Raw genomic sequence first — 24,805 nt, forward strand, 5'->3', positions numbered from 1 at the left:
CGACTTCTTCGACTTTTTTTACGCTGCTGAGACCTGAACATTAAGAGAAAGTGAGAAGAAGAGGGCTCTCGAAATGTGGTGCTGAAGAAGAATATTGTAAATAACGTGGATGGAGTCCAGAACGAATCAGTTAATTCTACAGGAACTCTGCATTAAGCAGCGTCTATCCTCCATCGTTCAGGGTCGCATTTACGCTTTCTTTGGACATGTGTCGCGATGGGGTGACGACTTAGTTGAGCGCCTTGTGGTGCAGGGCGTGATTGAGTGTACAAGACCGCGCGGCAGATCACCGTTACTATGGACCGACCAGATAAGGGCAGCTCTAAACGGTCCTGTCAACGAGTGCACAAGAAGAGCCGCGGTACGCGAAGAATGGCGACGTCTGGTGAAGCGCACCACCACCCGAAATGATGACCACGACCAATCTGCCAAGAGTGCAAAATAACGCGAATATGCGAAGCTGCTTTTATGTTAGTGTATTGTAGTAGTGTAGTCACGGCCTTACGTGATCTTACGCAGATCTTACGTATGAAAACACTGGCGTATGGCCCACATATTCATTAGATCTATTAGAAATCACAACGCGATTATTTTGCCATAAAAAATATAGTGATTTGTAAAAAAACTTAATCTAACCGTAGCATTTTATATAATATATTCATATTACATAAATTATACAGAAATATAATAGTTTAATGAAAAATATAACGCACCAGAATACATATGTTAAAACGTAGAACGAATTGGCTACAGAATGTATTAAAATTAAAATTTAATGAAAACAACAACGAATACGATTGACGGCTTCATTCTCAAGAACTATTTATTTAGTTATGGTATAGAGGGGTGAACGAGCTCACCGTTCACGTGTTGTTAAGCGTGATCCCACATGGTTCCAACTTGAGATATTATAAGGAACCAAACCCCCCTTAGACCCTCAAAGCCCACTGACTTTCTCGCCTGATCTTCTCAATGGGGGTCGCGTTTCCAAACAGGTGTTAAATCCACGGTTCACCTATTCGCCAGACTAAGCCCCGTGAGCTCGCCCACTCGCCTGGTGAATCTACTATAACCGCTCGAAGTTATTAGAAGAGGTACGTAAAAAAGAGAGGAATCAACAACGTCTTTCTTACATTTTAAATTTTAAGCCGGAACACAATACTGCTTTGCTTCAGAAGTATACAGGACCGTGGTATCTAACTTTTTTCCCCATCTAATCGTTGGTAGCCTAAGGGGCTATTTCAGCTTCACGCGGACCGGTAGGTGAGCTCACGGGCTCAACCTGAGAGAATTGCTAACAAGAGCAGTGCTTCGCTGAATCTACTACCGGATCGGAATCGCGACCCACTGAGAAGATCCGGCGAGAGATTTTGTCAATGGGTTAGTTCGCTCGTCGAACTCTTACCCTCCGAGGTCAGAACCCGACTGAGGTAGGGGGGTTACCGCAATCAACACTGCAACCAGACAGCGCAGCTCACCACAAGGACGCCCAGCCGACGGAGCCTTCGAGGCGAATCGAAGGCTCTGAAACGTCGGCCGTCTCAGTACGGAAGCCCGTCAAGCCACCCAGACGGTGCCGCTGGGGTCCCGGAATTCCCCGCTGGTCCAGAACCAGCCTGCCGGCTCGGGACGCGACACACCGCCAACCGGTGGCTCTATTATAGATACTCCTTGGCAGCGCGCTAGAGACTTTTTGAAAGTAGCATTCTGACGCTTCCTTAAGATACTTAGGTATCGGTACTAAATCTAGGTCGTCGTGTAGACCTACATTCCTCACATACGACGATGCTCCGACGGCTATCCTGCAGAAACTGGATTGGATGACCTGGAGAGAGTTAATGTGTGTACGGGTCGCGTGAGCGAACACTACACTTGCGTAGGTCATGACGTGACGTATGCAAGTTTTGTAGAGTGTCACCTTGTTATGAAAGGACAATTTACTTCACTTGCAGATCATGGGGTAGAGTCGACTGAGTAGGGACGCGGCTTGGTCGCGTACTGAATTAATGTGGGGACTGAATGTCATCCCTCTGTCTATGATAACCCCTAAATACTTGGCCTTCGAAGCCCACGGTATGGGAATGGCAAAAAAATTTATTGCGGAAATTGAGTTCTCTCTCTCCCCCTCTCTTTCAGTCTACAGACTTCCACTACGACTCGTGCCTCCGAAGACATATCGGGTGACTTCGCGCGACCTTGCCAGACCATGCCATGAAATGACCCGTCACTTACACTACATACACTATTTTGTTTTGTAAGTTTTTTTTTCTTCTTTTTATTGCCTAGATGTGGTGGACGAGCTCACAGCCCACCTGGTGTTAAGTGGTTACTGGAGCCCATAGACATCTACAACGTAAATGCTCCACACACCTTGAGATATAAGTTCTAAGGTCTCAGTATAGTTACAACGGCTGCCCCACCCTTCAAACCGAAACGCATTACTGCTTCACGGCAGAAATAAGCAGGGTCGTGGTACCCACCCGCGCGGGCTCACGAGAGGTCCTACCACCAGTAATATTTCTCCTCGTAATGTGGGTGAAAATACGCGTTGAGTTTCCCCTTTGAAATAACACTGCTGTGCTTTTCGCTGGGTTGATGTCTGTCTTATCCTTTAGGGCACAACGACTTCATATAAAAACTATTGACATTTGTATAAAACAATACTACCGTTAATTAGTAATGCCCTGTTAATAAGAGATGGCATTATAATATATGTTGGAGTATTTCCACTTTCGGGTCGCGACATGGTAAGCGGGCGGTCTTCGTAAGTCAATAAAACCAGAAATGAACTCAGAGCGTATATTATGCAGGAGCACTCCGTCCGATACGGCGACTCGCTCGCTTCTGAGCTCGAGAGTTTTTTTTTTTTTCTCTCCTACCTAAGCTGATAGCCCTAGCGGCTATGTCAGCGTAACCCTAACTTTAGTAGGTGAGCTCACGGGGCTCAAACCTGACGATGTTGCTAACACGAACCCTAGCAAGAGTCGTGCTTCGCAGAATCTACCACCGGATCGGAAACGCGACCCACTGAGAAGATCCGGCGAGAAACTCAGTGGGCTGTGCCTGAGAGTTAATTTACTCGTCGAGCCCTTCGTCGCAAGCGACGGGTTCGACGAGAACGGTGACCGGTGCTTGAAGTACCTAAAAGCACCGTTAGTGGATCGGGAGGATCCGAGATGACGTGTTTTGGGCGACGTCGACTGCTTTCCATTCTGTCCGCAGGATCGGGAATGTAGTTACCGGCGGCCACGATGAGAGGGTTCTCGTGTCGTGCCGCTTTATCGAAGTGGCGCATGGACGCCGACTGCAGATACTTACTGATGGACTCTAAGTCCAGGTCGTCATGGAGGTCGACGTTCCTGACGAACCACGGGGCTCCGACGGCTATCCTGCAAAAACGGGATTGAATAATTTGAAGGGATTTTAAGTGTATGCGGGCCGCGTGAGCGAACACTACACTTGCATAGGTCATGACGGGGCGTATGCAAGTTTTGTAGAGTGTCACCTTATTTCTAAGGGACATTTTACTTCGCCTACATATCATCGGGTAGAGACGTCCTAGAATGAAGGCGGCACGGTCGCGTACTGTCTTGATGTGGGGGCGGAATGTCATCCTACTGTCGAGGGTGACGCCTAAATATTTGACCTTCGGGGCCCACGGTATGGGCTGGTCGAACATCGTGATTGGAGCTCGAGAGACAACAACGGAGCGTTTTTATAGCAAGGTATCGTGGTGGGACGATGTTGTTTACGATTCTTATCTTGCACGTGTTGTTTTCGATGAATGCTTGCACGTGTTGTTTGTCGTCCCATCTTTATTAGTCATGAACTAATGGTTTATAAAAACACGCGCCGACATAATAATATATAGGTCGATTCGATTTTTTCTTTATTATTCATACATTACATGTGTGAAATAATTACAGTGTGCTTAGCTTAATGCGAGTTTTTTTAACGTTCTCGATAGCGTTAAAGTTAAATTTTTACGCAATTGTGGCAGCCACAGAATGAATATTGTACTTACTCTTAATACTTAAACAAATCAAACTGTCTGTTAATTTTATAATAATAAAAATTTACAGTTTTTTTTTATTATTTCAACAACAATATTTTATGCGATGTTGTTGTACTCATAATATCTATATATTAATACGTGAAGCAAAAACTTTGTATCCCTTTTTACGAAAATTGCGCGGACGGAGGAGTATGAAATTTTTCACACTTATAGAGAATATAGAGAAGAAGTGCACAATGCTAATATTTTTGTAAAATAATGCATAAAAGTTACATTAAATCAATAAAGAAAACATTACACACACTACATACTATGTATTTAACGCACACACGCATGCATACTATTTATTGTCAAACTTTTGTTCTTGACGTATGTTGTCAAATTGAGAATACATTAAATATTGTTTGTCTTTGTTAATACTTTTTATAGTGTAGTCTTGGCGAAATTTGTGATTATAGAAGTATAAAATACAATCATAATAGTGTACAAACTTACAATTCCAATTAATTATAGTCGAATTTCGACTACTGCGGAACCTCTAGTAATAATAAAATGAATCAAATCTTCTGTTATTTTAATAATACAAAAAAAATTATTACAAATATTTATTTCACAACAATATTTTATGCAAAATCGGCAATAGGTTTTTAGTTGTCGTTCGTATCTTCCATCTGTGACTTCCACTTGTTAGAATCGATCGATCTGCTCTTGATAACGTATGAGTAGTACTGGGCTGAGAGTCTTGGAGTGCGCTTCCGGCCCTCGTCAGAGAAGTCGACGTCGTAAAGACCAAACTTTGCTCTGTAAACATTTCACAGATATTTACAACGTGAATTTCCACCTTGACGCACAGCGTTAAAGTCGCAATTATCCTGTATAAAGGTTTTCGCACCTTATAAGCGGGACAGCAATTTTTTTTTTTATTTTTTTTACCTTAGATGGTTGGACGATCTCACGGCCCACCTGGTGTTAAGTAGTAACCGGAACCCATAGAGATCCACAACGTAAATGCGCCACCTACCTTGAGACATAAGTTCAAAGGTCTCAGGTTTAATTACAACGGCTGCCCCACCCTTCAAACCGAAACGCGTTACTGCTTCACGGCAGAATTAAGCAGGGCGGTGGTACCTACCCGCGCGGACTCTCAAGAGGTCCTACCACCAGTAATTACGCAAATTATAATTTTGCGGGTTTCATTTTTTATTACACGATGTTATTCCTTCACCGTGGAAGTCAATCGTGAACATTTGTTGAGTACGTATTTCATTAGAAAAATTGGTACCCGCCTGAGATTCGAACACCGGTGCATCGCTCAACACGAATGTACCGGACGTCTTATCCGTTAAGCCACGACGAATTCCAAATTAACCAAATTTATGTTTTCTTTTGGGATTCATTTTCGTTAAATGATGTTCTCTCTTCTAATACAACAAACAGGATATTCAAAATGCTACTTACGTGTACCCGTTTCGCCATTCGAAGTTGTCCATCAGTGACCAGTAAGTGTAACCGTGTATTCTAGCTCCGTCTTCGTAAATGCAAAGTAGAATCTAAAGAATAGTGAGTTAAAACTGAATTTTGCATGAAGTTCTCAAGCGTGGCTCGAGGTTGACGATAATTGATAGAAAATTTCATGGAGGGTAAAAGTAATGACCACCATGTCAGTGTATTAAAAAGTGTCCAATGAAAGGGAGCCAATTACCGCGGTAACCTTTTACCTCGTCTGGGTTCTGACCTCAGAGGAGATAGGACGCTTGGGTGAAGAGTGCATCCTCGGGCCCGCGGTCTCACAGTCGTGGACCAGTCCCACATACCCGGCGCGCCCCGTAGGCGCGGGTACCTCGTAGGAGGTTCGGCCCCGGCCAGAAAAAAAGAAAATTGTAGTGGTAGCTACCCGTGCGGACTCACAAGAGGTCCTACCATCACTAATAACTCAAATTATAATTTTGCGCGTTTTATTTTTATTACACGATGTTATTCCTTCACCGTGGAAGTCAATCGTGAACATTTGTTGAGTACGTATTTTATTAGAAATATTGGTACCCGCCTGTGGGATTCGAACACCGATGCATCGCTATACACGAATACACCGGACGTCTTACCTTTTATAGGCCACGAGGACTTCGAAAATACCTTTATAAATATATAAATATAAATAAATATAAAATACCTTCTCCAAATGTTTCTCAATGTAAGTGATTCTGTTGAAATCGTTCAGGTCATCTGTGTAACTGGTGTAACCGTTTTCTGTGATGAAAATATCTTGGACTCCGTAATTTTTCGTGAACCAAGCTATGAACGCCCTCAGGCCTTCAGGGTATGACTGCAACAAAGAAATTTAAAGTCTGAGAAGTATCTTTTGGTTTAACCGCTTAGCCGCAAATTAAATTAGTGTGATTTACTGGTGGTAGGACCTCTTGTGAGTCCGCGTGGGTGGGTACCACCACCCTGCCTATTTCTGCCGTAAAGCAATAATGCGTTTCGGTTTGAAGGGTAGGGCAGCCGTTGTAACTATACTTGAGACCTTATAACTTATATCTCAAGGTGGGTGGCGCATTTACTTTTGTAGATGTCTATGGGCTCCAGTAACCACCTAACATCAGGTGGGCTGTGAGTTCGTCCACCCATTTAAGCAATAAAAAAGATGTGTGGTGTCGTGGGACACCGGATAGGAACGAAGTTCCATATAAAAAAAAAAAAGAATTACGAGAAAAAAATCCCGCGGTGAAATATCGCTGTGCGGAAAACAAGGCCTTATTCCACGGACTTTTTCTTACGGTTTTTACTATCACATTTTTTTCAGTTCGGTCGCGCACCAAAATCCCTATCTCCTCCAAGCCTGCCGTAAGGAACTTCGTTCCAATAAATAAAAAATAAATTTAATTTGCAGCTTTTTTTTTTTTTTTTTTTTTATTGCTTAGATGGTTGGACGAGCTCACAGCCCACATGGTGTTATGTGGTTACTGGAGCCCATAGACATCTACGACGTAAATGCGCCATCCACCTTGAGATATCAGTTCTAAGGTCTCAGTGTAGTTACAACGGCTGCCCCACTCTTCAAACCGAAACGCATTACTGCTTCACGGCTGAAATAGGCGGGGTGGTGGTACCTACCCGTGCGGACTCACAAGAGGTCCTACCACCAGTAAATAATAGTACGAGGGAAGACTTACATACATCTATTAATAATCCAAATTTACGGGGAGAGTTAAGCCTTCTAGATTGGTGAAGGCTCTGAGCGACTGTTTTGGTTCAGATCCATACACACACAGAATCGTCATCCGCGTTAGAGCTTCGTGGTGGTATGTGCGAGCCAATAAATGTCTCGATTTTCCATTAGAACTTCGAAAGCGTAGAGAAGAATAACGAGGAATAACTTACGCTGTAATATTCAGGATATGCCGCAGTGCTGTTAGGGTAAGGTTCGAAAATCGCGTTCAACTCTGGCAGATCACCAAGGGATTCCTGCCTTTTCTCGCCAGCTTTAGCTTTTCTCACCGTGCAGCTGGTGTAGTAGTTAAGTCCAAGGAAATCGTTAGTACCTGAGAAGTTGCGTCATGATCAAGAGCTTGTCGAAATCATCAGGCATCTAAGCTGACGTGGATTGTTTTCATATCACTGCTCCTTATTTTATTTATTTTTTTATTGCTTTTATGGGTGGACGAGCTCACAGCCCACCTGGTGTGAAGTGGTTGCTGGAGCCCATAGACATCCACAACGTAAATGCGCCACCCACCTTGAGATATAAGTTCTCAGGTCTCAAGTATAGTTACAACGGCTGCCCCACCCTTCAAACCGAAGCGCATTACTGCTTCACGGCAGAAATAGGCAGAGCGGTGGTACCCACCCACGCGGACTCACAAGAGGTCCTACCACCGGTAATTACGCAAATCATAATTTTGCGGGTTTCATTTTTATTACACGATTTTTATTACATTTTTATTACATCTTATGGTAACTTCACGACATATTATGAAAAAAAAATGGTGCGCTTGCAATTTGATGTACGTGAAAGAAGTAAAACTTCTTTTGAGGTGTGTAGTACTGTGGTTTTCTTCGTTTTTCATCCTTATTAAAAATTTTATGTAAGATAGTTAATATGTTACTGCCATCTACAGGAGCAGTGGGAAACTAATATCAAGCCATCTAGTGTTGGATGCCCGTAAACAGAATGTATATAAGAGAAAGGACATAGCTCGCTTTCTCCCTCTTCACGGTCGCATGGTTCGCGAGACGCTCTGTCTATTTTCTCACTTTCGCTCTTCCTAAATCGTATCTTTTCTCTCTAGTCGTAACGAATCTGGCTCGAGTTAAATTTTACTCTCAACGCGCCTAAAGAAGTTTAACTTCAAAAATATATATATGATATATACAAAAATTATGTATGTTTGATTATTATTTATTTAAATTCTTTATTCTTTTGTAGGTATTAAATAGCATTAGGTTGTTCATATATAATAAAATATATTCTTTGAATTAAGTTGTTCATTAGGCTTTTCATATTTTATGTATTATATTATTTGATTGTCTGGAAGAGATTGCTCTTACCGATTAGACCGCCAATTATATTTACTTTTTTGTACGGAGCGTTTTGCATTTATCGTTTTTTTTTTTGGGACAAAATATGATGATGATGATGATGGTTATCTCTGGCTCAACGGATGCCTTTGAGCTACGGTGACTTCTCGACGTAGGTTTGTCTGCCTTCTAAGGCAATAAAAATGTTTTTTACTTCCTAACCCTCCGAGCAAAACGTGAGAGCTTTGTATCGGAAATAATCAATATTATGAAACTTACCGGTGCGGGCTTACAGCATACTCTGCCACGTTTGTATTCAATTGACAACCACATTAACAGGGAAGCAAGCAAAGCTGGTTTCCCTTAAAAAGATATGTAAATTAGGAACTCACCTCTGATGAATTCAACTTCATGTTTGGTTAACGGAGGTAATCTAGAGCGCGGGAATCCTTCGACTGAGCTGATATTCTTCATGAGTTCTACAACGGTTGCAGGCCACCCTCCAGACTTGGAATGTAATGGATGCATAAAAAGACCAAACTGTAAAGAGAACGAACTTATGGGTCTTATCCATATGCCATATCACAACGGAATAGATTCGTTCGCGAAACAGCTGTCCTTGACTCGTTAGGATTCCTCCAGAGACGCTCGGGCAGCTGTTAACGAATCCCCTCCTTCCTGGCTGAGCCTTTGCTCACCCACCTGACCTGGTGAACCTGAAAAGCCCTCCACCGGTGTTCGAATCCCGCAGCCAGGTACCAATTTTTCTAATGAAATACGTACTCAACAAATGTTCACGATTGACTTCCACGGTGAAGGAATAACATCGTGTATTAAAAATGAAACCCACAAAATTATAATTTGCGTAATTACTGGTGGTAGGACCTCTTGTGAGTCTGCGCGGGTGGGTACCAGCACCCTGCTTGTTTCTGCCGTGAAACGATGCGTTTCGGTTTGAAGGGTGAAGCAGTCGTTGTAGACGTCTATGGGCTCCAGTAACCACTTAACACCAGTTGGGCTGTGAGCTAGTCCACCCATCTAAGCAATAAAAAAAAAATTTGACCGGATTCCACTAGTACGCAATAAATAAATATTTTACGTACATGATATTGCCGGAATAGTTCTGCAAGCTCCGCATCGTTTTGAGTTTTTGCACTGAAATAAGATGCGGCGTGGGCGATACCAACTTTCCCTGCAAGAAGACGTCAATCTTAATGGCTATGCCAATATATACATGCTAGCTGTACTCGTCCGCTTCGCTGGGCATTTAAAATTAACATCATTATTTCTCACCCCCACAAAGATTCTCATCATTAACGCCCCCGCAACTGGTGTAGGGAGACCAAAACTCATATAAATAATAAGCCTATCCATTAAGTACATGTATTTTCTACATAGATACCAAGTTTCAAGTCAATCGGATGCATGATTCAGTAGTTATAACGGAACATCCGTAAAAACCACTGTTGATTTATGTATTAGTATAGACTATTGGTCCCGCAGTAGTCGAAATTCGATTATAATTAATTGAAATTGTAAGTTTTTACACTATTATGATTCTATTTTCAAAGACTATTATACTTCTATAATCACAAACTTTGCCAAGACTACACTATAGAAAAATATTAATAAAAACAAACAATATTTAATCTATTCTCAATTTGACAACAGACGTCAAGAATAAAAGTTTGACAATAAATAGTACGCATGCGTGTGTGCGTCAAATACATGGTTAGTGTGTGTAATGTTTTTTTTTATTGATTTAATGTATGTTTTATGCATAATTAAAAAAAATTTAGCATTGTGCACTTCTCCTCTGTATTCTCTATAAGTGTGGGAGATTTCATACTCCTCCGTCCGCGCAATTTTCGTAAAAAGGGATACAAAGTTTTTCCTTCACGTATTAATATATAGGTTATACTGATAATGCTTTAGACTCTCGGAAGCACTCCGACATCAGTCCGTAATGTTCTTACCAGCGCAAGACGACCGGATCTGTGTGCTTAGTGCGAGTCTTTTAACGTTTACGATAGTGTAAATTTTAGTTAACTTTTACGCTATCGAGAACGTTATAAAGCTCGCACTAAGCACACAAAGCTCCTCTGAAATACTAGGATACTTAGAGAATTGATCTCCGCTAGGATTCCTGAGCTAGTTTTCTGGAGCTACACAACATGTCTTTCTTCAAACGTATCAACGATAAGAATCAGTATTCTGTCATCTCTTGGTTAATGAGCAATGCTGACTACAAGTGGTTTAAGATGGTATGAATGAACTCTACTCCGATGGTGGCATTACTACAAAGAAAACGAGATGATGAGATCATCACAAACAAATAAAACATCACTCTAATTATCTTTCTGTAAATCTCTTCTTCTAATAAGGCACATGCCAATCAATAAGGATGCAAAGATTCGGTTAAACAAAGAAATACCTTGATACATCGGCTTATAGTTCTTTTTATAATTATGGTAAGCTTTGGCATGAGCCATAAGTACAGTCTTCGAGCACAAATATGGAGCCAGGAATGGCTCGACGACTCCTAGAACGTATGCACTGCTATCACAAATAATTGAAGGCTCATTGATCGTGATCCAAAGCTTCACTCTATCTCCGTACAGAGAGAATGCTACATCCGCGTAATCGGCAAACCATTCTGCCATTTCAGGATTGGCCCAGCCTCCTGCAAAAAAATTAAAAGGTAATGTAATGTTTGTTAATTAGATTAATGCTATTGCAACTAATGGATTGACTCACGAAGAAACATAAAATAGCCCATTAGGAGCAAACGTTTCGCGACAAGATGGCCGGTCCATAGAACGCCTCGTTGTACAGGGAAGCGTTGATGGTACAAGACCGTGCGGAAGGCCACCAATGCGGTGGACTACCAAATTAAAACTGCAGTGGGAGGTCCCCTAAATGAGTGCAGTAGAATGGCCTCGAGCAGGGAGAGATGGCGCGACATCGTGATACGCATCAAGTCTGCCCCTTGCAACACTAGATGACAATCGCGACCACTCTGTCAAGAGTGACACGATTGAGGAGAAGGAGCAAACATCAAGATATTTTAGATATTTAAATTTAATATAGATTCAAAGTGAATTCCCCTCAATTTCACGATAATTATTTGTAGTATTATAGAATTACATTAAAACTCCCGGTGCGAAGTCGTTATGATAAATACTGTCACCGCTAAAGGATGACAGGATATCTACAGTCAAAATTATATCAAGGCCGGACTTGTGTCGTGATCGTGTTCTTAATATCCAGACAACGATTGCGCCATTCCCGTCAAATATAAACGCATTACTACTTCACGGTACAAATAGGTAGAGTCTTGATGTGAGCCAATGTGGGATCACAAAACGCGCTACCACCAATAAGTTTTTGAGGAATTTATTGGGTATTAATTAAAATATGTATTACCCAAATCTTGAAACATCTTCGGCATTTCTGAATGGTACAAAGTGACCATAGGTTCAATCCCTCTGTCTAGCAGTCCGTTGATCAAATTGTCGTAGTATTGCCGTCCGTCCGAACTGATGCGAGTGCGGTATCCCTCAGGCAGCAGTCTTGACCAGGATATAGAAAACCTTAAAAAATTCCATGATTATTTGATAGATAATGTAGAAACCCATAATCCAGGCGTAATCGACGAGTTCGAAGAGAACGGTGACCGGTGCCGCGCCTAAAAGCACCGAGAGTGGATCCGAGGTATCATAAAAAACATGTTTCGGGCCCCTTCGCCTGGGTCGGATATGTAATTAACAGCGGCCACGATAAAAGGGTTATCGTGTCGCGCCGCTTTGTCGAAGTAGCATTCTGACACTACCTAAATGTATTAGCTACCTTAATTATGTATTGGTTCTAAATTTATATCGTCGTGAAGGTCGACATTCCTCACGTACCACGGTACTCCGATGGCTATCCTGCAGAAACGGAATTGAATGACCTGGAGATAATTCATGTGCATCTGGGCCGCGCGACCGAATACTACACTTACCTACGTCATGACCGAACGTATGCAAGTTTTGTAGAGTGTCACCTTCTTACTAAGAGACAATTTATTTCGTTTGCAGATCATCTGGTAGAGTCGACCGGGTAGGAACGCGGCTCGATCGCGTAATGACTTAATATGGGCAGCAAATTTCATCCCTCTGTCGAGGGTGACACCATAGTACTCAAACTTCGAGGCTCGCGGTATGGGCTGGCCAAAGATTTTAACGGCAGGAAAGGAGCTACCGCGACTAACTCGTGACAAGTAGTGTCTGGAAGGTCTCAAGTTACTTGTCTATTCGAAGAACGTCATTCCGATCTACCGACCAAAATGTTTAAGTGCTAGCACGTAATAAAAACACACCACAAGTACGCCTAGTTTCTGAAGAGATAGGAGAACAAAAAAATCAGTACTACGGAATGCCGTGTGTATTAGAGAAATGGCCCGGTTCGCATATCTACTGATGAACAGAAGATCCGAAAACTAAGATAGTTCGAGTTGATATCGAAACAGAAATCACATTCGCGAACCATCCGTCTTCAACTAAGTGTAAAATCCTCCATTTGTAGATTTCCAAACCTTCCAATGGATTAAAGTTATACTAATTGAGATTGAGTGATTTTTTTTTACCTGTAAAAATCAAGTCCTAACTGCTCGGCCATCTCAATGTCCTTCTCGTACTGGTTGTAAGAGTCACAAGCAACATCTCCGTTGGAGTGATCTTTGATCTTATGGGGCTGTGTGTGCGTGTAATCATCCCAAATACTTATTGCTTTGTCTAAGAAAGAAATCGTTTTAATAATAACCCATATGTTACCTATACATTGTATACATTTTTATTTATTTTTTGTAAAGATCGCTTGATTTTGAAAATTGAGTGATGACGGAATTATTCTTCAGAAAATGGTGCTCTCTGAGTGCTCTCCAATTATCTACGATCGACCTTCATTAACTGGTGATAGAGCAAATTGTGAACATGTACATATTATGAGTACCACAATGAGCGTTATTGGTGCTGCGAAGCAATCCCGCATTGCGATCTGAATAGTGGGATAGTAGCCCAACCCTACACCTCAATATCCATTCACTGCTACGCTCTATGCCCCATTACAGAAATAAAACCTGCGATTATTTATGGCGCTCACACAGAGATTTAGTATCGCGAAATTGAAATATCGCGATTCACTACGCATAAAACCTGTGGTAAGAACCCGTCCAAAAAATTCACTTATAAATTTAATAACATCGTTGGAACTTGAAAACCTGGTGCTGCGTAAGTTAAATCCCAGGTAGCACGAAATTTTCAAACAATTCGAATAAGGTAAACATAAAGATATATTTTTTTTATCTGAGACCCAAGTCAACAGCTTACGAATTATTCGGAATAACGAGAATTTAATCTTTAGTTTTTAAGACTCACCACTAACATTCCAGGACCCTTCGATCTGGTACGACGACGTGGCCGCCCCGAACTTGAACCATCCCGGGAAATGCAATTCCTTATTCGCCAAGAGCGGATGAAGGAGTGAACTGAAACTAATGACAAATCGTAACTATTAGGACTATCTCATACCTTTTTAGTGCATTAGACGAGTCACTAGCAACCCGGTGTTAATCTGCTAACTGGTGATAAAATCCCATAAAAGCTCGTAAAAAGTTTTATAGGTGCTTCACGCACCTTGGGATAGGATGTGGATTTCTCATCTCAATTGTATTGAATAGCTGCTGTCCCATCCTTCGAAAGACATCGTGGAAATAGGCAGAACTGTGCTAAATATCCGATCGGGCCTACAATACGCTGTACCGTCTTATACAAATCATCCTTATACGACCGCGAAGGGGCAACGCAAAACCGTCGGAATAACCGACACACCTAATCTCTTAACGCAGATAAAAATATCAGCCCCTAATTACTTACTAGAAAAGATATAAACCGCTTATAAGAAAGTCCGCTCGTTCGAATTTAGGTGCTTACTCTCCCTTAAACAGAATCCTTTGGGACTACAATTTAAAGTCCACGGTAGCGCCGTCTCCGTCAATATTCCTCCGGAGTTGTCCGATTGCGCTGAACTAATTTTAAGTGAAATAGATGTTTTTTCTAATTGTCTCACAACTTACAGAAAAAATCTGTCGCGGATCATTTCCCAACTAAATGTAAATTAATATTAAGCAATCAATCAAATGTAATCAAATCTTAGTTATATCTTTTTTTGTTGTTGTTAATGCACTGTCGATTGCACCTATAACTGAGGTGACATCTGCCATGAATTTTTGTCAGTTTGTCAATGTTTTGTATTGATGATCGCTTTGTTGGTGCAACTTATTAAATAAATAAATAATCGTCTTATCATGGCTGCCGCTAATTACATATCAGACACAGGCGACGAAGCAACAGAAAGCCGCCGTCGCCCAAAACATGTCTTGTCGGATCCCCTGCATCCACTCTCGGTGCTTTTAGATTCTTCAAGCACCGGTAACCATCCTCGTCGAACTCGTCGACTACGACATAGAGTTCGACGAGCAAACTAACCCATAGGGACACAGCCCACTGAGTTTCTCGCCAAGTACTGACCAAATACACCGAAATCTGCAGATAAGAAACGAGAAAAAATAAAATAAAAAAGAACTCACCATAGAACATAAGATACCAACATTTCTCTGATAGAATGTATTATTGTTGTTGATAAACATCTGTTATATTACTTTCTCCTGTCGTAGGTTAGTGTCAATTTAGGTATTTTCTCATTTTGACTTATTTCTTTATGCTTCATAACGTAGAGCAGCTTTTCCCAAAGTGGGCGATAACGCTCCCTTGTGGGCGCTGCGGGCTTAAAGTGGGGCGGTAAGAGACGCAGAAAAAAAATTTGGAGGGTCTGGGTAGAGCCTTGGAAGGCGATTTATAATTTCATCTAGAAGGACTCCTAGACACCGACTGAGCTCTCGCTATAGTGGTTTGTAAGTAGGTGAAAAAAGGGGGGCGCTAAAAAATAATTTATTCTCAAAGTGGGCAGTAGACAAAATAAGTTTGACAGCCCCTGGCGTAGAGGGTTGCGGGTGCGTTGATGAAATCAAGCGGCATATGACTATTTCGAGGTCAGCCATGGACGGGTTAAGGAAAATATAGGGGAATCGAAATATCACCAGTAAAATTAGACTTCTAAGAGCGCTGGTTTCCGCGCTTTTGGCGCAATGATGACCACGACTACTCTACCAATAGTGCAAACTACTGAGAAGAATAGAGGGCTGCTTGAAGGAAGGTTCGAATACGGAAGGCTGTTTTTGTGTTAGTTTGTTGTAGTAGTGTGGTCACGGCCACCCTTCTGTATATTACTTTTTAGAGCCCATAAACTGACTTGGGCTGTTAATGTCATACGAAATTGTCCGGTCACTGTCCTCGTCGAACCCGTCGCTTGCCACGAAGGGCTCGACGAGCGAATTAACCCATAGACACAGCCAACTGAGTTTCTCGCCGGATCTTCTCAGTGGGTTGCGTTTCCGATGGTAGATTCTACGAAGCACTGCTCTTGCTAGGGCCAGTGTTAGCAGCACTCCGGTTTGAGCCCCGTGAGCTCACTTACATGTTAGGGCGAATCTGAAATAGCCTGTCAAGGCTATCAACATAGGTAGGAGAAAAAATACGAAATATTTGCTGATTTTTTTTCGCTTTGTGCAAAGGGCAAATTTCCTATTAAGTGTTTAAGGTTGCAAACCACCATTATTGACAATAATTAAACATGGTTCATAGTTTAATTTAATCTACATTACCATTTCTTTGTTGTTATTTCAACGGTAGGCAGTGGCTTGGCTCTGCCCTGGCATTGTGAAGTCTATGGGCGACGGTAACCACTCACCATCAGGCGGGCCGTATACGTCTACCTACACGGGCAATAAAAAAAAGTTGTCAGTTACATGAAACTTATTCTACCTTATTTAATTTATTTATTTATTTATTTAAGGATTACCGACAGGGTTTACAGTAAGATATAAAATAACATTGACATGTATAGAGCAATTGATAACTGCAACTCTAATTAGAGGCAATCACAGCATGCATTACATTAATATATCAATAGAGATTTAACAATACTATTAATAATAATAATAAATTAAAAACAAAAGAAAGACAACAAGGACAGTAATACCCGAGTACTCAGACCAAGGCTGAGGCTGAGGTTCAATAACAACTTTTTATAATTTTGTTCCTGAATATTGGAAGGGAATCGCCAAATATGTCAAGGTTTTCAGCTTTTCTGAATAGATTATTATAAAGGTTAGTTAGACGAGGAGCAGGTGAGTGCTTGCCTAGATTGGTTCTGCTAAAGCGGGTGCTGAAAAGGGATTGATATTTAGTAGACAATAGGAAAATTTCAGAAGATATTTAATGTTTAATTCATTATTTAAAAAATAGAAACTGTCAAAATATCCAAATATTAACAAGCATAAATATTATTAATATTAATAATACTTTGATTACCATATATTATTTGATATATTGTAATTGTTTATGCAAATTATGTTGTTGACCATCTTTTATCAGACTGGATGATGATAATGTTTGTTTATTGTTAATATTAATTAAAAATTATTAATGTACAATAGTTTATTTGGGAATCGTGTAAAACTCACTAAAATATTTATTATGAGTATTCAGCTACATTTTCATTAGATCGGATTAGAGAAATGACAACCCAATTAATATGTCATAAAGCATGTAGTCATTTGTAAAAATAGGTAATTTCGTCACTATAACTGTAACATTTTATATAATATATTCACATTTCATAAATTATACAGAAATATAATATGTAGTTTGATGCAAAATAGAACTTATCAGAATACATATGTTAAAACATTATAATGAATTGGCTACAGAGTGTATTAAAATTTAAATTGATTGAAAACAACAATGATGAATACGATTGACGGCTTCATTCTCAAGAACTATTTATTTGTTAGTTGTATAAACGGGGGAATGAGCTCACCGCCCACGTTTTGCGTAAGCGTGATCCCGCGTGGTTCTATCTCGCGAGACATAAGGAATCAAAACTCCCACAGACTACCCCTACTGAGTTACTCGCAGGATCGTCTCAATGGGTCGCGTTTCCGCGCGTTTAAATGGGACAATGAGAAGCTTTCGCAAAGTTAGCGTGTGGGGGCATGGGGGTTAAAGAGAGTACAATAATTATAGTAATTGCTGGCATTGCTGAAGTCCATGGACGACGGCAACGACTCACCATTAGGGGGGCCGTATGCTCGTCTGTCTACAAGGGCAATAATAAAAAAAAAAACATGTGTATTGCGGCGAAGGCGAATTGGTAAACACTTGAGTTTAGTACGAAATTCAGATAAATGATTATATTTCGGTAACCCAAATATGAATCTTATACAGAAATTTTGTAGCCGCTCAAGTTTATCAAATTGTGTTTCGGTTAGATCCGGATAGCTGGAGTTGGCGTAGTCAAGAATTGGAAGAAGTAAAGACTGTGCAAGAGCAGTTTTAGTGGTAGTTGGAAAAAAATTTCGTAACCATCTCAAAGATCCAGCTGATGCAAACACCTTCCGCCCGGTTTTTATCAATTAAGATACCCAAATTTTTCACAGTACCGCTGATAGGAATTTGTGCGCCGTCAAATAAAATAGCCGGAAGCTGCGACCATGAAACTTTCGAACACATTCTTGAACTACCAACAACAATGACCTATGTCTTTGACGGGTTAACCCTCAATCCATGTGACTTACTCTAACGGGATAAATCAGTGTTCAGGATCTTTATCGCGTTGGTCAGTTCTGGTAAAGAAGTTTGCGTATATATCTGCAGATCATCTGCGTACAGGTGGTAGGAAGAAGTAAGTTGTAAAGAAATTGAATTTATAAAAATTGAAAAGAGTAAAGGTGATAAAACGCCACCCTGCGGTACACCTACGTGCGTTTCACACCATGAAGAATAAGCATTCTCACAGTGAACACGCTGTCGGCCACCACACAGGTAGCTGCGAAACCAATCAACCACGGTTGGAGATATGTTAATGGAGCTAAGGATGGCTAGAAATATGTCGAAATTAACGGTGCCAAATGCATTACTGAAATCCAGCAATGCCAACACCGTCAGTTTCCCACTTTCCATGCCAAGTCTGATGGCTTCCGTAATATGAATCAGGGCTGTGACCGTGCTATGGCCAAGACGAAAGCCAGACTGATGAGAGTTTAAAAGCTGGTTGGATGGAGATATAAGTTCTAAGGTCTCAGTATAGTTACAACCCACCCTTCAAGCCGAAACACATTACTGCTTCACATCTGAAATAGGCGGGGTAGTGGTACCTACCCGTGCGGACTCACAAGAGGTCCTACCACCAGTAATTACGCAAATTATAATTTTGCGGGTTTGATTTTTATTACACGATGTTATTCCTTCACCGTGGAAGTCGATCGTGAACATTTGTTAAGTACGTATTTCATCAGAAAAATTGGAACCCGCCTGCGGAATTCGAACACCGTTACATCGCTAGATACGAATGCACCGGACGTCTTATCCTTTAGGCCACGACGACTATGTATATCAGCCGTATCAGCTCCTCTCTCTTTCATATAGTAACTAAAGTAAATAAAATGAATGTACTTGTGTCGAGCTCTTGGCAACCTACACAGATTAATATCAAAAGATATAAACGAGATAAGATCACAGATTAGTCGATGTTTTCATGTCATTTTTACATTTCGATAGGATATTATTAGTATGTAATCGATTTAAAGATACTTAACATAAATAACACTGATTGATATTTATCACCGGCTGGGGATGCTGCTTCATGATCTGCTTGACCCTCTGCTTGTACAGCTTGTCTCTCTGCAGGAACGAGGCGCAGGCGCCCCCACGGCGGGGCCACGGACGCGGGTCTGGGGACCGACAGGGATCTAAGTCGCTAAGTGCTCGCCAGAACGTCGCCGTCTCAGAACGAATTTGTTCACGATTGACTTCCACGGTGAAGGAATAACATCGTGTAATAAAAATCAAACCCGCAAAATTATAGTTTGCGTAATTACTGGTGGTAGGACGTATTGTGAGCCCGCGCGGGTAGGTACCACCACCCTGCCTGTTTCTGCCGTGAAGCAGTAATGCGTTTGAAGGATGGGGCAGCCGTTGTAACTATACTAGACCTTAGACTATAACTAGACCTAGACCTAGACCTGTCCACCAAAACTCACGACTCAAACCTAGATCACTAAATCCAATAGAAGAAGCTCATTTTCGGAATTTGATTGAAACAAAGCTTGCCAAATCCCCTTTATCACTGACGGAGGATGCAGAATCTATGTGGATGAATCTGGAAAGTAAAATAAATGATGCCCTTGTAGATGTTACCTCTCAAAGAGAAAAAGATCCCAGGAGATCCACATGGATAACAGACCAAACATGGAGCCTAATCCAGCGCAGAAAAGATGTCAAAGTCAGAGGCCTACAGAATCCTGAGATACGTAGGGAATACTCTGAGATTTGTAAAGCAGTCCAAAGAGAATGCCGCAGAGACAAAAATAAATTTATTATGGGCATATGTCGAGAGGTGGAATCACACGCGCTAAAGCTGCAAACTTCAGATCTGTTCAAGAAAGTCCGTCTGCTAAGTAGAAAATTCAAGCCCAAATCTTGGGTCATAGAAAACTCTGAAGGACTACCACTGCATGAACTGCACGAAATCACGGAACGCTGGCGTGGCTACTGTGAGCAACTCTATAAAGCTCCCCATGAATCTACCGAAAGCCGGTTCGACTGGAAAGATCTTGAATTGGAGCCTAATATTCTGAGATCAGAGGTAACGGGTGCAATCGACCGGCTCAAATCAAAGAAGGCTCCCGGACCTGACGATATCACATCGGAGATCCTCAAGGCTCTTGGTGACAATGGTTTGGATGTACTCCATAAGATTTGCAATCACGTATGGCAAAACGGTGAATGGCCCAAAAACTGGACGCGGTCTATAATTATCCCACTGCACAAGAAAGGTTCAACTAGAAAATGTGATAATTACCGCACCCTGGCCCTCATCTCTCACGCTAGCAAAGTTCTTTTGCATGTAATAAACAGCAGGATTCGTTACTATTTGGACTGGCAGATCCCGCAGGAACAAGCTGGATTTGTAAAAGGCAAGGGCACGAGGGAGCAAATACTGAACGTGAGACAGATTGTGGAAAAGTGCTACGAATTCGACACGCCGGTCATCATGTGTTTCGTTGACTATAGTAAGGCTTTTGACTGTGTTGACTGGAACTGCTTGTGGGATGTCCTCACAGAGTTGGGGGTCCCTCGCCACCTTACTGCACTCCTTCAGTCATTATACTACAACAGCCAGGGAGTAGTGAGAATCGATAGGACTGCATCTGACTCGTTCAAATTTCACAAGGGCGTGCGGCAGGGCTGCATCCTATCACCCATCCTGTTCAATATTTACGGCGAATACATCGTCAGAAAAACATGCGATGGATGGGATGGTGGTATTACCGTCGGAGGCTGTAAAATCTCTAACTTACGCTACGCTGACGACACCACTCTCCTGGCAGCCAGCGAAATCGAGATGAGCAAGTTCTTGGACAGGATGGAGCGCATTAGCAAAGACCTCGGACTCGTGATAAACAGATCTAAAACAAAGGTCATGATCGTTGATCGCACAGGCAGACTGGAGCTCAGCGGTACACTTAATTTAGAAGTAACGGACAACTTTGTTTACCTGGGCTCCAACATCAGCAACAATGGCTCTTGTGAACCGGAAATTCGTAGACGGATTGGGATGGCAAAAGGTGCCATGTCTCAGCTGGACAAAATATGGAAGGACAAAAATATCTCTATGAACACCAAGAGCAACCTAGTCCGCACACTAGTGTTTTCAATATTCATATACGGAGCAGAGACATGGACTATAAAGAAAGCTGACCGCAATCGGATTGATGCCTTCGAAATGTGGTGCTGGAGGAGGATGTTGGGTATTCCCTGGACCGCACGCCGCACCAATTTATCCATCCTAGCTCAGTTGAAGATCCGGACTAGACTCTCCACCATTTGCATGCGAAGGATTCTTGAATACTTTGGCCACATCGCAAGGAAAGACAGTGACAACTTAGAGAAATTGATGGTCACTGGAAAGGTCGAGGGCAAGCGACTAAGAGGCAGGAACCCGACCCGCTGGACGGACCAGATTCGTGCAGCCCTGGATACCACAGTGCACGATGCTCTGCAATCAGCTGCAGATAGGAACAGATGGCGATGCACTATAAAAAACAATCTGTTTCAAGGCCATGACCACGACCCTCAGTAATGAGGAAACCGACGCAAGGAGGAGGAGACCTAGACCTATAACTAGACCTTAGAACTTATATCTCAGTATGGGTGGCGCATTTACGTCGTAGATGTCTATGGGCTCCAGTAACCACTTAACACCAGGTGGGCTGTGAGCTCGTTCACCCATCTAAGCGATAAAAAAAAAGATATTTATTCCTCTTAACCCTATGACTGCCATGTAGGTCACCGGTGACCTACGCGGCGCAAAAGCGAAAACGACTGTTTCTCAATATTAATATTTTATTTTTCAATAAGCCTTATGAATTTCCTGTCGTAAGCTAATTCTTTTAGGCATTTATACTTGTAATAAACGAGGCTTGCGGAGAGTACTTAATGGTAGGCAGCGGCCTGGCTCTGACCCTGGCATTGCTGATGTCCATGAGCGACGGTGACCACTTACCATCAGGTGGGCCGTGTGCTCGTCTGCCTACAAAGGCAATAAAAAAAAGTGCGTGCGTACAAAGTATACATGTCAGAAGTGAAACTTTTTTGGCGAACTAATTTATAAGTCTTGCTTATATTTATACAAATCTAAAACTTTAGATTTCCGAGACTTAGAGGAAGGGAAAAAGGAAGATATGTTCCCGCCAAAAGTCTGTCAAATGTCAATCTCAAACCTCAGTGTTGACAGTCACATTATGTTTAAATTTCTAAATTATAAATGACTAACATTTTGCCAATTGAATTGACTAATTTAATTTCATGCATTTCATTCATTATTTGATTAATGTTCCAAATTCTTTTCATTTCATTTCAATTCCAATTAACATTTTTCACAAAAAAATTATAAAATATTAGGCTGTATGGTATGATACATTTGCCTTTCCAGTTGGAAAAATACAACAACTACTACTACTACTGACATTTGACAGGTACTTAATTTCAATAGTAGTTTGATGTCACTTCCGTTGCATACCTGCGTGATGTTCTGTAAAAATTTTACCCTCATGCGCCTAAAGAAGTTTCACTTCAAAAAAAAACACCTACTGGGCTGTGAGCTCGTCCACCCGTCTAAACAATAAAATAAAATAAAAACGCTTTCTATTCTAGACTAAACAATAATCCATTATTTGAATTATCTCATAGAGTTTTATTACGGTTTTAGAACGTTTACGTTATTATTCTATACGACGCGATTAATATTGTGTGCCTCTTAAACAATGTGTAATATAATCATTTATTATATCATCCTCCTTACGTTGATAATCCTCAATGCTGAGATTTTTTGAGAGAACGGCCGTCTGGTGTAGTGGTAAGTGACATGGTCACTACACAAGAGGGTCGCGGGTTCGAATCCCGCTAAGGGAAGATATTTGTATGATAAATATAAATGTCTTTTCCAGGATTATGGATGTATATTAAATATATTTTATGTATGTGTATAATAAAAATCTTACATTTGTATCCGTTATCTGGTACCTGTAACACAAGTTCTTTACGAACTTACCACGGGACCAGTTAACGTGGCGTGATTGTTAGTAAATATTTATTTATTTTTTATTTATTTTTATCTATTTTCTATCTTCGAACAGAAGTCGAACTTCAAGAGAATGCGAGAGAGAGAAAGCGCTATGACATTACGTCCTTCTTCAAACGAGGCTTGTGGAGAGTATCAAGCGGTAGGCAGCGGCTTGGCTCTGCTCCTGGCATTGCTGAAGTCCATGGGCGACGGTAATCATCAGGTGGGCCGTATGCTCGTCGGCCTATACGGCAATAAGTATACGGAGTTGCGTCCGCAATCAAAATCCAAACTTTGGGGCATTGAATATTATATTATATAATATAATATTCGAAATGTGGTGCTAGAGGAGGATGTTGGGTATTCCCTGGACCGCACGCCGCACCAATTTATCCATCCTAGCTCAGTTGAAGATCCGGACTAGACTCTCCACCATTTGCATGTGAAGGATTCTTGAATACTTTGGCCACATCGCAAGGAAAGACAGTGACAACTTAGAGAAATTGATGGTCACTGGAAAGGTCGAGGGCAAGCGACCAAGAGGCAGGAACCCGACCCGTTGGACGGACCAGATTCGTGCAGCCCTGGATACCACAGTGCACGATGCTCTGCACTCAGCTGCAGATAGGAACAGATGGCGGTGCACTATAAAAAACAAACTGTTTCAAGGCCATGACCACGACCCTCAGTAATGAGGAAACCGACGCAAGGAGAGGAGAGGAGCATTGATAGCGTAATGCTTAATATCTGGACCAGAGCTCACAAAATACTTGTTAGTTCAAGCAACTTCTATGACATGCAAAAGTTGTTCGGTACGTTTGGATGGGTCTCTTATGTAGTTTGGAGGGACTGGATCTACGGACGTCTTTTGATTACTTTTTTTTATTTATTGCTTACATGGTTGGACGAGCTCACAGCCCACCTGGTGTTAAGTGGTTCCTGGAGCCCATAGGCAGCTTGAGATATAAGTTCTAAGGTCTCATGTATAGTTACAACGGCTGCCCCGCCCTTCAAACCGAAACGCATTACTGCTTCACGGCAGAAATAGGCAGGGCGGTGGTACCTACCCGCGCGGACTCAGAAGAGGTCCTACCACCGGTGTTACTGTGATCTCGACATCTTGTTTTTAATATCGCACATTCCACCAGAATTCATAACTATTGCCTGGACCAGTGTTGGGAAACTTATTAGCCAAAGAGCCAAATACGAAAATTAAAACGATTTAAAAAAAATGAGAGCCAAATCTGTTTGTAAATAATATAATGTTTGTGAATCCCGCAGGCGGGTACCAATTTTTCTAATGAAATACGTACTCAACAAATGTTCACGATTGACTTCGACGGTAAAGGAATAACATCGTGTAATAAAAATCAAACCCGCATAATTTGCGTAATTACTGGTGGTAGGAGCTCTTGTGAGTCCGCGTGGGTAAGTGCCACCACCCTGCCTATTTCTGCCGTGAAACAGTAATGCGTCTCGGTTTGAAGG

At 41.6% G+C, this 24,805-nt stretch overlaps 2 protein-coding genes and 1 long non-coding RNA gene across 3 annotated transcripts in view; 2 read left to right on the forward strand and 1 right to left on the reverse strand.

Moving 5' to 3' along the window:
* Window positions 1-2,149: 2,149 nt before the first annotated feature.
* Window positions 2,150-24,805, forward strand: part of LOC101737249 (myrosinase 1) — a 41,359-nt gene continuing 18,703 nt past the window's right edge. Inside the window, exon 1 of the mRNA XM_062674435.1 lies at window positions 2,150-2,254. Coding sequence (XP_062530419.1) covers window positions 2,217-2,254 — 38 coding nt within the window. The 5' untranslated portion in view covers window positions 2,150-2,216. The remainder of the gene's footprint in view (window positions 2,255-24,805) is intronic.
* On the reverse strand, window positions 4,606-15,284 carry LOC101740541 (myrosinase 1). The gene is made up of 11 exons (XM_062674440.1): window positions 15,162-15,284; window positions 13,951-14,066; window positions 13,161-13,308; window positions 11,960-12,126; window positions 10,968-11,216; window positions 9,637-9,725; window positions 8,926-9,073; window positions 7,397-7,557; window positions 6,186-6,338; window positions 5,474-5,565; window positions 4,606-4,816 (listed from the first exon to the last, which is right to left on the reverse strand). The coding sequence occupies exons 1-11, from the start codon at window positions 15,182-15,184 to the stop codon at window positions 4,663-4,665; spliced, it is 1,500 nt and encodes a 499-aa protein (XP_062530424.1). The 5' UTR covers window positions 15,185-15,284; the 3' UTR covers window positions 4,606-4,662.
* Window positions 10,099-13,141, forward strand: LOC134200800 (uncharacterized). Its single transcript, XR_009975866.1, has 2 exons — window positions 10,099-10,264; window positions 12,613-13,141. It is a non-coding gene; the product is annotated as an uncharacterized LOC134200800 (long non-coding RNA).

Source organism: Bombyx mori, chromosome 20 (genome assembly GCF_030269925.1).
Source record: "Bombyx mori chromosome 20, ASM3026992v2".
NCBI lineage: Eukaryota > Metazoa > Arthropoda > Insecta > Lepidoptera > Bombycidae > Bombyx > Bombyx mori.